The following is a 14,449-nucleotide window of genomic DNA, read 5'->3' on the forward strand; positions in this document are numbered from 1 at the left end:
CATTGCAACTTTGTTTAACCAACATTTCATTTGTCATTTAGCAGATGTTTTTATTCAAAGAGATTCAGGGTGTTCACACTACGTCCCTTACAGACAATTTTTGTGAAGTGTGAACACTCCAAAAGGAACTCAGAACCCTCAAAAAGTGCCCCGAAGTGAACTGAGACCAATCGAGAGGTGGTCCGAGTTCAGTTCGCTTGAATTCCGTGGTACGGTTCCCTTTTTTAAGGACAATGTGAACACAAAGCTCCCTAGGTTCAATTGTCATTATTTCCGCACCACACACTGGACTACTGCAACACTGTTTCCACTGCCATAACACCATTGGTGCCATAAATGAGAAGATGAGCAGGTTCGTGGGAAAAAAGCTTTGGATATTGATTAGCGATTGTCAAGGATGCACAGAAAGAAAGTGTTGGGTTCAGATTATTTGTTTGCAATATGTGATCTATAGGCTAAGAGAGCATCATAAGTTGTTCATTATATTGTTGGGTTTGAATAGTGTGCGAAGACAACATATTTGGCGAGAATTACAACATAGGGTACAAAATCAATTCTAGGGGCAGTAGCTTACATTGGGTGTACAGCATTAATTAATCTGCAGTTATTATTCTGTTATTTATTCAGTTACCATTCATATTAAATGTTAATATTATCTTCTGATGACAATTTTGTATAATATTTTACCTAAATGCAATCTATCAGCTTCCAACTGTAAGTGGGCATATCTAGCTGTCCAATAACACATTCTGATGGAATGGCAGAGTGCATTGAGTGAATGTTGGAAAAATATATTGGTTCCTCCTAAACATAGCAATGTGAATGCAAAGAGGACTCGGACCACAAAGTAGGTGAAGTAAACTGACAAAAGAGTTGAGTCCTCATTCAAATGCAAGGGCAGTGTGTCTGCAAAGAGAACTTGTCTTTTTTTAAACATTTTTTTTTTACCTCAAGAGTTCACTTTAAAGAGGACTGAGATCAGAACTTCTAGAGGCCTGTGTGTGAAAACAGTCTTACAGTAGTTAATACATACATTTTCATACCCCCCCCCCACAATATACTGGTCCCCCATGGGAGTTGAACCCACAGCCATGGTGTTGCAAGCGCCATATGCTCTACCAACCGAGCCAGACAGGACCCATACACATAAACAACAAGCTACACACATGAAGGCCACCGGTCGGCTATTAGTCTTTCTCTGGGTCACACGTCATAAAAACCTACATTGAAAGGTATGTTGTTTAATTCAATTGAAATGTCATAGTATATCCTTGTAGTATGTAACAAAGTCAAATTGATATTTTTATCAAATTTAGAAAAGGCCTGTGTTAAAACAAGCATTTGATTTTTTGGAGGGGGTGTAAAAATGAACTCACAAGTTTCCAATACTAATCGTCCGTTCGGAATAACCATGCACGTCCCTAGTGTAAGGTTACGCCTATGAATTTTATTCAAGCCCAAGTCAACCCAGAAAAACCACCCAGAATGGAACCAGCTTTGTGTTACTAGTGAACGTGCACGTCTGTACGAGTCTTTCCTTCTGTAGCAGGCCGATCAGTAGTGTGGTGGTCCAATCCCAGAGGCCAGGCAGAGGATTGGAGATCTTTTTCGAGCAGGTGTAAATCTCACGTCATGCCTAATCAAACATGGTGTGTGTGTGTGTGTAATCTGGTTTACAGGGCGTTATCCCTTCCCATGCGCAGACATGTAATACATCCCACACACAGAGATAACAGAGGTCATGGACCTAGGCCAGTTGTTGGAGCAGGGAATGGAAAATATAAATAACCAACCCAGCACAGTACAGCTCGCGACTTAAAAAGGAAAGATTCACCCATTTTGAATGCTATATTGCTTGTGTGCATCTCTGAGCGATGTTCGATCGATTCCAGGGTTATTTCATGTGTATCTGAGTAGTTGCCGTTCAAAGCAGGCAGAAATTAGTCTGGTATTACGTAGCACTGTGATAACGTCGCTCTCACTACACTGGAAGTTTATAGGAATTCAATACGGGCCTATGTCATAACGCGGGAGGTTGTCTTTGGAACGAGAGCCCAACACACTTCTCCTATTTGTCCAACTCTTCGGTTCAGGGTGCATTTGCATGGAGCCTTTGCATTGCCGCTGTGAACATCAGACTTCACTCTGCGAGGCACATCAATCTGCAGATTGAACATGGTGAGATTGTAGACTCCAAAATTGATAGTGCAGTTTGTTTAGGCAATTTTACAGCCAACTACCTACTTCACATGCTGAACTGTACTTGGATTATTGTATTTTAGCTACCCAGCAGGCCCATAGACAGCATTACATGGGTTTTGTAGTCGCCTTGGGCTGCAACAGATTTCCACATGTTGCTACCAACATTATGACAAAAGGAAACATTTGTTCACAACAACAAAAAATGTCACGTGTTATTTAACACTGGAAATTACAAGGAATGGGTGGTTTTGAATAAATGTTTCCTGTAAAGCTGGAACATGTAACTTTTTGGGCTTCCCAACCAAATTCGCATAGAAAGGCGTTATAAATCTGTCACTCTCATTGAAACAAGTCTAAGAAGTTCTATGGGCGATTTCTATGATTCCCATTCTTAAGTTTTGTTTTTGTGTCTTTTACTTTTGGTTTTGTACATCAGCTTCAAACATGTGAAAATACAATATTTCTGGCTATGAAAAGTATATTTCACAGCGGTTTAGATGATTCTATACAGTATACTTGGTTGTTTTGTCACAAACTGAAATTACGAAAATTCTTAATTTTTGCAAACAGGAAATAGCGGAGCAATTTCTCCATAGTGCTTCTTCAACACACATCCTCTCACAGGTATTTGGCATCACAAATATTAACTTTATTCCTCATTTCATAAATATCTCCCTTCTTGGCATTTTAGAGCTAGCCAATAAAAAGAGACACAGTCGGTTGGTGCTGAATGTTCTGCCAAAATTAGATGAATGAAGGAGAGCAATCTCATTTCCATCAGATATTGTACTTCACCACACCCTATGTCTATTTCTGTCAGTAAATGGCCGTTTCCAGCTCAGGCGGACAGGAAGAGACCGAAAACAATTGTTCTGATTTAGGCTAGATCTACTTAAGTGACCTTGGGGTGTGGGCACTTGGAGGATTTAGTACAGAACCTTTGATTTACGTCGACAGAAAAAAACTAAGTTCAAAATCATTCAAATATTTTTCGTCAAAGTCAATGTTTCTTGAACCACAACCTATCCACAAAACATAATACTCATCATAGCCCAACTGACAAACTATCAATCATTACTTACTGACAGAACATTATATGGTGCCAGCAATACAGTGGGCAGTGTGGCCCTACAGGACATGAACCAACCAACCATCCCAAATACCACCACCCCACCCATCCTCACCAGGGCTTTCCTCTCGCAGAGGGAGTAGACGGCCTCCAGGCTAGGGTCAGAGTGCATGGGGTGGGAGTACATCCTGTGTTCAAACGCCTCCACCTTCTGGATGACCTTCTTCAGACCCGGGTCCTTAATGCCCATGTCATCGATGGGGTCCAGAAGGGGAACGCCGTCCGGGAACCTCTTCTGCACCTCCTGTGTGGTGGAGACAGGACCAGAGAATGATCCATGAGAAAGCCTTTGATCACCGTTGACAAATAGATTTATTCTATCTACAGTACCAGTCAAAAATTTGGACACCTACACCTTTTTCTTTATTTTTTACTATTTTCTACATTGTAGAATAATAGTGAAGACTTCAAAACTGTGAAATAACATTAGGACTCATGTAGTAACCAAAATGTTTATGATAAATGTTTCTCATGGTGTTGTCCCCTCCAGGAATGAAACTGGTGAGGGCCCAAAAAAAGCTAAAAAGAAAATTTGCACAGATTTTTTTATATTTTTTTTATATTGGTGTAAACTGCAAGGAAATGTGGCTATTTTCAGAGTTGGGTTGTCACAATACCAACATTTTACTAATGATGTGATACCAGGCCAAGTATCACGATACCGAGAAGTAGTTTGATACCACAGGGTTCTCACCTGTATGGATTTGAGCATGCTCTGTCTGTTGTCATAAGGCCGCAGATCTTTGGGGCTGTAGAGACGAACTGAACTGATGGAGGTCAGGAGGTGGAGCATCACAGGAACCACCTGATCAGAAGCAATACAAAATCATAAGTATATTAGTTGATGCATACATTTGCTACACAAACACATATGCATCTATTTACTTAGCATCATCCAATGTAGCTGTCATCATAGCTTAAAATGGTTTAGGTTTAAAATGCATATAAAGAACTAAGACGCAAAACTGTCTGCTGCTATGTCTACAGGATCTGTATATTGGCACAAACTGCAGAACACCTGATTCAACTAGTCAACCTCTCCATTTAAATCAAATTTGATCCCCTCGTCTGTACTTTTTAATGCCAGAAAAGCCACTGGATATTGGTCTGCAGATCCCTGCAGTCCACACACTGCCAGATCGACGGCACAGGCTACAGAGGAGCTGGAAGAGCTTGGGGAGAGAGGGACTTTGCCGTACTTTGACAGTGAAGGGGAAGATATGAGGGAGAGAGTGGGGAGAGAAAGAGAGGCTTTGCTTTGACAGAGGGATTCATCGTAACGCGTTTAACAGGAGTGAGCCCAGAAAGCAGTGCCAGACAGCATTTCAGCTAGAGTTTAAGGGCTCCTCTGAGATATGGAAGAATAATACGAGACAAGAGACAGGCAGGCAGCTAAAGTCATCCAGATCTAGACGGGGCTCACAGAGGAGTTTAGGACAGGAGGCCTGCACTAAATAACAAGACAGACTCTAAAAGGACTAGTGCAAAATGGTGGAAACGTGCACAAACAGCAAAAGACACAGCAGTTTTAAAGCATGGTACTTGGCAAACTTGGATTCAAATACAATTTCAAGTTTTTCAAATACTTTGAGCATTCGATTTAGCCTGCCTGGAGTGCCAGGTGGGCGAGTGTTGTAGTTGAGAGTTCTCTATTGGTTCCATTGGAACAGGCAAGCTCAATCATGCACAGAAACAGTATTTGAAATGATTCAAACAGTATTTGAACCCAGGTCTGGTGGTATTTGGGTAGAAGACAGCCGATTCTGCATCCTTTGACTCTCTATGTCCCCTATCTTCCAGGCCGGCTCGGTCCTCCCCTCCCGCTCCGTGGCTCAACGACTCATTGCGAGCTCACAGAACAGGGCTCCGGGCAGCCGAGCGGAAATGGAGGAAAACTCGCCTCCCTGCGGACCTGGCATCCTTTCGCTCCCTCCTCTCTACATTTTCCTCCTCTGTCTCTGCTGCTAAAGCCACTTTCTACCACTCTAAATTCCAAGAATCTGCCTCTAACCCTAGGAAGCTCTTTGCCACCTTCTCCTCCCTCCTGAATCCTCCTCCCCTCCCTCCTCCCTCTCTGCAGATGACTTCGTCAACCATTTTGAAAAGAAGGTCGACGACATCCGATCCTCGTTTGCTAAGTCAAACGACACCGCTGGTTCTGCTCACACTGCCCTACCCGGTGCTCTGACCTCTTTCTCCCCTCTCTCTCCAGATGAAATCTCGCGTCTTGTGACGGCCGGCCGCCCAACAACCTGCCCGCTCGACCCTATCCCCTCCTCTCTTCTCCAGACCATTTCCGGAGACCTTCTCCCTTACCTCAACTCATCCCTGACCGCTGGCTACGTCCCTTCCATCTTCAAGAGAGCGAGAGTTGCACCCCTTCTGAAAAAACCTACACTAGATCCCTCCGATGTCAACAACTACAGACCAGTATCCCTTCTTTCTTTTCTCTCCAAAACTCTTGAACGTGCCGTCCTTGGCCAGCTCTCCCGCTATCTCTCTCAGAATGACCTTCTTGATCCAAATCAGTCAGGTTTCAAGACTAGTCATTCAACTGAGACTGCTCTTCTCTGTATCACGGAGGCGCTCCGCACCGCTAAAGCTAACACTCTCTCCTCTGCTCTCATCCTTCTAGACCTATCGGCTGCCTTCGATACTGTGAACCATCAGATCCTCCTCTCCACCCTCTCCGAGTTGGGCATCTCCGGCGCGGCCCACGTTTGGATTGCGTCCTACCTGACAGGTCGCTCCTACCAGGTGGCGTGGCGAGAATCTGTCTCCTCACCACGCGCTCTCACCACTGGTGTCCCCCAGGGCTCTGTTCTAGGCCCTCTCCTATTCTCGCTATACACCAAGTCACTTGGCTCTGTCATAACCTCACATGGTCTCTCCTATCATTGCTATGCAGACGACACACAATTAATCTTCTCCTTTCCTCCTTCTGATGACCAGGTGGTGAATCGCATCTCTGCATGTCTGGCAGACATATCAGTGTGGATGACGGATCACTACCTCAAGCTGAACCTCGGCAAGACGGAGCTGCTCTTCCTCCCGGGAAGGACTGCCCGTTCCATGATCTCGCCATCACGGTTGACAACTCCATTGTGTCCTCCTCCCAGAGCGCTAAGAACCTTGGCGTGATCCTGGACAACACCCTGTCGTTCTCAACTAACATCAAGGCGGTGGCCCGTTCCTGTAGGTTCATGCTCTACAACATCCGCAGAGTACGACCCTGCCTCACACAGGAAGTGGCGCAGGTCCTAATCCAGGCACTTGTCATCTCCCGTCTGGATTACTGCAACTCGCTGTTGGCTGGGCTCCCTGCCTGTGCCATTAAACCCCTACAACTCATCCAGAACGCCGCAGCCCGTCTGGTGTTCAACCTTCCCAAGTTCTCTCACGTCACCCCGCTCCTCCGCTCTCTCCACTGGCTTCCAGTTGAAGCTCGCATCCGCTACAAGACCATGGTGCTTGCCTACGGAGCTGTGAGGGGAACGGCACCTCAGTACCTCCAGGCTCTGATCAGGCCCTACACCCAAACAAGGGCACTGCGTTCATCCACCTCTGGCCTGCTCGCCTCCCTACCACTGAGGAAGTACAGTTCCCGCTCAGCCCAGTCAAAACTGTTCGCTGCTCTGGCTCCCCAATGGTGGAACACACTCCCTCACGACGCCAGGACAGCGGAGTCAATCACCACCTTCCGGAGACACCTGAAACCCCACCTCTTTAAGGAATACCTAGGATAGGATTAAGTAATCCTTCTCACCCCCCTTAAAAGATTTAGATGCACTATTGTAAAGTGGCTGTTCCACTGGATGTCATAAGGTGAATGCACCAATTTGTAAGTCGCTCTGGATAAGAGCGTCTGCTAAATGACTTAAATGTTATGTTAGATGTTAGAAGGGTAGACAGAGAGAGCCAGGGGGATATGGGATATATGAGAGAGGGAGAAAGAGAGCGGGATGAAATCAGATTTTTAAAAAGCGTCTGTGCCCATATGAACATAAACTAAGACAGAGTGTGTGTGTGTGTGACTGGATATGAACCTAAACTGAGAGAAGTCTCAAAGTTGAAATGGTGTTTATATTATATAGAGGGTTACAAAACCAAAGGAAAATAAATAAATGTTTTATACGAGGGCCATCGATCCCGACCCCACCATTCATGGTGTTTCAATGTGAACTTGAACATACTGTATAAGACAACAAATGAACATAGCATACAAGCTCATTTGTCCTGAAAACAGAGATAAAATATGTGTTCCATGTCCATTATGTGGTTGTTGCTTTAAGTTAAAGGGAAGCTCTGGGACACAGCACAGCAGCAGTTTCACCATTAACGACTTGGCCATGTTTGATTTCCTTCAGGCTCAAGGACAGTTACAGTGAAGTAACCCCTCCCGTAAATGACGTGTGTGTGTGTGTGTGTGTGTGTGTGTGTGTGTGTGTGTGTGTGTGTGTGTGTGTGTGTGTGTGTGTGTGTGTGTGTGTGTGGTCCACATTCTAGAAAGAACCACTTCAAAATGTTGGATTCCATCCTGCGGCAGACCACCAAACCAGGAGTACATAGTATCCACTGGTATTATTGTATCATTGCATTGGCTATGTCTGAATTAGCAACCCATCAGGTCCTTTGACTCTGTGTGAGGCCATATAGGGTCAAAAGTAGTGCACTAGGGCACTGGTTCCTCCCCTTCAATCATTGGGGAACATCCCACACCTTTCTCCCCCTGCGATTCTATACATTTCACCATGGGGTGGATTCTTCCTGCAATTCTACACATTTTACCATGTCTAATGTGCTGTCGGAGTGACTCAAAACATTACAATACATATGTGCAACAAAAAAAAAATAGCTAAAATTTTTTTTGACAAGTTAGAAATAGCTCTGCAATTCCTAATTAAGGTCTACAATACCCAATTTCAAAATTGCACCTTGTGCATTCTACTATCACAACTTAAGAGGAAGTTGAAAGCCTGAGTTCCCTAAAAATAAAAAATAAATAAAGGAACCACCCCCATTTCTGACGGAGCCACGTCGTCCCCCATCATATATATGTACCCACCTGCATTTCCCCCTTCTCCCCAGCGGCAGCGGGTTTGGCAGCCTCTGTGGCGGTGTTCTTCACACTCTCCTTACTGCAGTGGACCAGCACCTCTACCACGTATAGAGGGTCTGCGTCACCCGTTATGGCCTGGAAGGAAACAATCACACACCCTCAACATGGGTGCAACACTAAGCATTATGGGGTATCCTGAAGGACAACAAATGCATAAAAACAGAGCCCCAAAACACATGCTATAAAAACACACGCTATAACACAAGGTGTATCTACATTGTATTTAGTTTTAATAGCAAAAAAAAAAAGTTGTGTTTTCACAGATCCTTTCTGATAACATTCAACATATCAAAATTACCTTGACATTTGACTTCTTTGAGAAATTAACAACCACACCCCACCCAAAGTCAGCATCTTCGTTTTTGACCTGGAAAATAGTTCAACATTATAGGCACGTCTGTATGTACAACAAACGCTCATATTGTTCCTTATCTCAGAAAAACTACATTGAAAAAAAAAAAAAAAAATGTATCTGCGTAAGCCCTTTTGAACAGCACATGAAGACCAAAGAACGGTGGTGTACATTTTGTCTTTGGGCTGTGCTACATAGTAAGTATTTGAGTTGGTGGTATGAGTGGTATTTGGGTCTCTAACCTTGACTAGTCTGCCAGGCTGGAGGAAGGGAAGACAGTATTTTGGTTTGTGGATGAAGTCCTCTATCTCCTTGCTCAGTTTGGCCAGCTGTTGGCGGATCTTATAGTAGGTCACCACACTCTCCTCGTTGGGGATCTCTATGGCGTTGTACATCTCTTCCAGCTTCGCCATCTCTGTGGACATCAGAGGAAAGGCAGTCGTACACACAGAAATAGAATTACTAGAATGGGAACGCACACCAATAGAGTGGGGATTCCCGTTCTGGTAATTCCGGTCACACGGTATGGAGCGAGCAGCTAAAAAATTGCAGCTCAAACCGATGAATGATATACACAGACATTCTAATAAATGTATGCTATCGCTAAAATTACTGTGTGTCGCAAGTTCGATGGATCGCTGTGATTCTGCCCTAATTTGAAAATAGAGCTCACGGGGTCATTTGTTTGTTGTTTGTCAAGGATAGGGGATTTGGAATGAGAAGCTGTTATTTTTGATACTATACAGACATCAACACGTCTTACCTGCGTGTGACTAGGAGTCACTTTTTGGCACTCCGTTTACCTGCCTCTGTCAATTCCAAGGTGCACTGCTAAATCAGATTCTTTACATACAAATTGACAATTGATACTATTCTCACCCATCAGACTGTCAATTTAATCTCGTTTTTAGGCCAACTATTGTTATAAATGTGTGTGAAATTAGTTTGGATATAGTTTAGGCGTAGTTTCAAGCTGACTGCCAGAGAATGACTCGCTGTGAATAAACAGGCAGGGGGAGAAATGACATGTTCTCTTAAACTGCTTGTAACACATTCTTTTTGTGATATTAAGATTCAAACAATGTCGGTGTTTTAAAACAGACGCGTTAAGGAAAAGTCTAGAACAGGCGGAAGACGCGACTTAAAATGGTGAGAGTAATAAAAAAAAATTTTAAAGCACATTTGGCTCGAGTCAAAATGACACTCTCCTAAAGTTAAGAGGATCAAGAATACACCAGCAAGTAGGCAACATCAAAACATGTCTTTATAAAGCTTTGCATGTACTATATTTGGCCAAACCATAATCAGCAGAACAGTCTACCGAATCAATCTGATCTATTCTCTTGAATAAAGCACGACTAGCCGGGGGGGATTCCCAACCAATGGAGAGGTCGAGAACCAAATCCAGGACTGGAGTAGGTAGGCCTGTATTCTGTACTCACTCTCTACGACCCCGGGCACAGCCCTGTAGTGCTGAAACTGGTAGAAAGACTTCTCCAGCATGTACTCCGGGTTGATCTCCTCCACCCGCAGCAAGTTGAGAACCATGTTGTAGGTGAGGTGGAAGGCACTGTTCAGAGGGTCTGCCGAGCCCTGGGGTGGGAGAAAGGAGAAGATTGAAGGGAGAGGTTAGGTTTAGACAGATGGAACGTATTCACCAGGGTGAGCACGATGTTGTAGCTTAGGCGGAGCAGAGGAGAGGACGATGGTCATTCAGCTGATTATTCAAAAGAGACACGCGCGCGTCATATGGAAAGCCGAGTAACTCAGTGAACGCATGGGACAAAAAGACCCAAGTCATGTTTTTCTATGAGGAACATTGGAATTTCAGATTACTTCATCAATTGAGTGAATTGAAATGGAGTGTTTGGATAACCCTGTCCATAAGGACAGCCGAGCAACTCAGGGAGCAGTTTCAACAAACAGTCCTTGAATCAGTCAAACATTGTCACCACGTCCTACTCTGACAAGCCCTCCAGTTAGGGACTGAAACATGGAGTTTGGATCCCCCATTCAAATCAACACAAGCTGATGGTGAGTGACTAAATGTACCAAATTGTGAATTCACATTACAACAGAAAAGTTACCCATTCTCCAAGGAAATGTTTGAGGCCACTTGTCTATGAAGCCAAGGGCAGTTGGAGTTTCTCAGAATCTTTCTTTCACAATCAAAACTGATCCTTCAGTTGTGGTTTCCAGAAAGCGATTACAACAGTACAGTAAGAAGATAAATGATATCTACTCCAGAGCAGCCAGATGTCTCATTAAAATACATTCCTGCCATTAATCTGTCATGTGTTAGCCAGTGTATTCCACAAACACATGAAGTAGCCAGCCAAATAGATAAAGTAGCTCGCCAGGACCCCCGGGCAGTAAGCCCCCCCCAGCGGGTTTAAGAATTGTTTGCTAAAAATATTTTTGGTGGCCTTTGGTACCTTCTAATGCCTTGACACCATCAGAAATACACAGCAAAATGACTGAATACTTTGAGTTGCCCTCAGACTAGACACATTTTTTGTGGTATTGTTTACAATTTCAAATAGTGAAAATGTATGAATTCACTGTATTGTTAGCTTTTTGGGATTCGTCTAGGCCTGTATGATAAGGACTATTTTCTAAGTAAGAGAACATGAAACTTGTTTTTTTTTTTTACATTTAACCAGTCGTCTCTTGAAATTAAACTATTTTACTGCAAGGTATGAATTGCCACAATGTTTGTTCTTCAAATTATGCATTTTATTAAAACAGAATAGCCTTACCTAACTTTAAAAATACATTTAAAAAATACAATTGTGCGATGGGCACTGTCTCTAATGGGAAAATGGGTCTCTAAAATAAACAGAGCAGATGTTCAATTAAGTTCTGGGTCCATACATGTTAAGAGATAGAACAAAGTCAGTTAAATTAGTGAAAGAATTTCAAATAGTGTGCAACTTTGGGAATGGCAGTAAGTCAGTTATAAAAATGTTGTTTAAAAAAAAAAATGTTTTAAGAATCTTGTAACAGTCTGCTGACTTCCCCAGGCTTCAAGCTTCCTTTCAAGAGGAATTTTCTCAGCTATCTGCAATACTGGTATGTTTGAAGAACGAAGCAGGTGTTAATCATGAGCTTCGCTACACAGAAAGCAGCAGTTGACTACTCCGACACGGATTGAATTAATTACATACATCAATATCTTTGAAAATACCATATAAAAGTAAATGTTTAACACAATTCAATCGATTTTCTTTTACCATATTTTGGACCAGAGTGAGGCTATTGCTCTACTAGCCTAACAATTTATCTGCGGATAATCGCCAAAAAGCTTACCAGTATGCAAATTAGGGAACCAAATTAATGGCTCGCTTACCAACGCGATTGGGTAGGCTACTGACAAGTCACTCACTTTAACGTCACTGCCTGGCAAGTCCTGATGGACCTCAGATCGAAAATTCAAAACGAGATCTTTAGTTGACTTGTCCCGATGCGATACCATGGACATAAACTACGTTGAATGATTTCATCGACCTCAGTCAGTTCGACACACCTTTTACCAATTTTAAAGCTTGCTGTTCGTCCAAGTACAGTAATAGCCTACGCACCAGCACTTGGTGGCTGCATATGAAATACACGAAAGAAAATAAATGAGAGTGCCAGAAAATAGGATAAGTGAATTTCGACTCATCGTTCCCACATTATATGGGACGTGCAAATCGACTCAGACGAAGGAGCATCATGCCCTCCCCCTCCGTGTAAAGAAATTTGAGTTCAACCACCACAGCGTCAACACACACACACACCCAGGTACCAGGAGGAACAGACAGCAGACTGTCAAACCACCAGTGTTTCCCTGTCATCGCTCACTTTGTGACTGACAGCCACCTGTCCCATCTATAAATCGCACATCGCAGACTTATTTTCTAACTTATGAATTAACTAGGCTACTTTTCAATTCGCATCACTTATTTTTAGAAGGAAGCTCAGCCGAGTTATTTTCTGACTTGCAAATTGTATTTTTTTAAAAACTAGTTAATTTAAGTGGGAAAAGTATCCGGATGAAAATGATTGTGTATAGTCGACAGTGGAAAGCAGGAAAAAACGGGTTAAGACCAAGATTAACTGCCTTTGTAGTCTGTGAAAGATGTTGTGCAAGCCTTAAGATGCTTCAACCCAGGACCAACGACACAAGGGACCAGGAAGCGATGGAGGACAGACCGTTCCCCAGAAAGAACCTCTATAATACAGGACCACCTAAATGGAAAGAAAGGTTTGCGCTTTGGGGTTTCAGGCTTGCAAGTCAGTTAACCAAACCAAGGCTCCAAGGGTCCCTGATTGTATTAAGACTCCCTAAAGACTTGAGGTTTGAACACGAGAGTCAGTTAAACAAACTAAGAGCTGATAGATCCCTGATTATATCAAGACTAAGGATTCCCTATAGTTTAGGAGAAGTGTTTGGCTGAGGCTGAGTGAGTGTGTACTTGCAAATGACCTGAAGGTTAGGAATGAGCTACAGTTTAGGGGAAGTGTTTTTCTACACAGGCATGTCTATCTGTCCTTGTCTCTCTCTGCTCTGTGCGTGCGCGTGTAAATGACCCGAGGGTCGGAAAGTAGCTCTGTGACCCAGTAGAGAACCCCAAAACGACCGACTCACTCCATTACTGCGGCTCAGGAGAATATTAGGGTTCTTGGCTCCGGTTGTGCTTGTAAACCCCTGCCCCCCCCCTCTGTGCAATCATTCATAGAGCCTGTACGTCACCCGGACAGTGTGTGGAGGGGAGAACTGCGTCATTTTAAAAACACTAGGGGAGATGTCTTGGCCCGAGAACCATTGTGAGATCATCGCAGCAGGGGTTAGGATCAGTGCAAGATTCAAGAGTAACTGATCTGGTGCTGAAAGTGTTTTACAACTGGACTACTAGGTGTTCTGGGACTCATATAGTGTACATACTAAGATGTGTTCTATAACCCCTAAAATAAAAGATATCAGATCAATGCCAACACTGCAGGCATCCCAATCATTCATGTGTGTGTATTGACATTCTGTACACACACACACACACACACATGGAGAAAAGTTATGAGGATGATCCTTCTGTATGAAAATGACACACACACAGCTGTTATTCAAAGCCCCAGTGTGCAGTCTGTGTTTCGTCGGTACCTTAAGCAGCTGTTTCCCAATTGCAGGGCTCATCTTCTCATCCACCATGAAGATGACGATACCCCTCTCATCCATCCCTCTCCTGCCAGCTCGACCGGACATCTGGATGTACTCACCAGACGTGATCTAACACAGAGACAGAGAGCACAGCACATAAATATTGTCACTAATAATAGTCACAGCTGTCAAAACACACATGCTTGCTCGCTCGCAGACACACAAATAGCAGCCACGTCAATATTCACACATGCATGGACATCTTTTGCGTGGGAGAAGTAGTTCAGAAATGTGGAGCTAGTACCAATGACGGAAAGTAAACTATTTGGCCTAATCGTCATTAGAAATGTGTACGGAATCAGATTAATTTACGCAAATAAAGGCCAATTCTCTTTTAGATGTCAAATTCCTCTGAAAAAAAGCCAGAACAGTGAATGGAGGTTTGTGGAGGATCCGTAAGTCAATATTAAGGTGTTAAGTTTTGTACACACACACACACAACCAGTCAGA

At 43.5% G+C, this 14,449-nt stretch overlaps 1 protein-coding gene across 1 annotated transcript in view; it reads right to left on the minus strand.

Annotated features, from left to right (window-relative positions):
* The window catches only part of LOC118387889 (exosome RNA helicase MTR4), a 50,560-nt gene that overhangs the window by 14,370 nt on the left and 21,741 nt on the right, over positions 1-14,449 (minus strand). Inside the window, exons 14-20 of the mRNA XM_035776706.2 lie at positions 13,943-14,068; positions 10,245-10,395; positions 9,045-9,217; positions 8,749-8,817; positions 8,397-8,525; positions 4,026-4,136; positions 3,387-3,575 (exon numbers count right to left, since the gene is read on the minus strand). Coding sequence (XP_035632599.1) covers positions 3,387-3,575; positions 4,026-4,136; positions 8,397-8,525; positions 8,749-8,817; positions 9,045-9,217; positions 10,245-10,395; positions 13,943-14,068 — 948 coding nt within the window. The remainder of the gene's footprint in view (positions 1-3,386; positions 3,576-4,025; positions 4,137-8,396; positions 8,526-8,748; positions 8,818-9,044; positions 9,218-10,244; positions 10,396-13,942; positions 14,069-14,449) is intronic.

The sequence above is a fragment of the Oncorhynchus keta genome, chromosome 9 (assembly GCF_023373465.1).
Source record: "Oncorhynchus keta strain PuntledgeMale-10-30-2019 chromosome 9, Oket_V2, whole genome shotgun sequence".
Classification (NCBI taxonomy): Eukaryota; Metazoa; Chordata; class Actinopteri; order Salmoniformes; family Salmonidae; genus Oncorhynchus; species Oncorhynchus keta.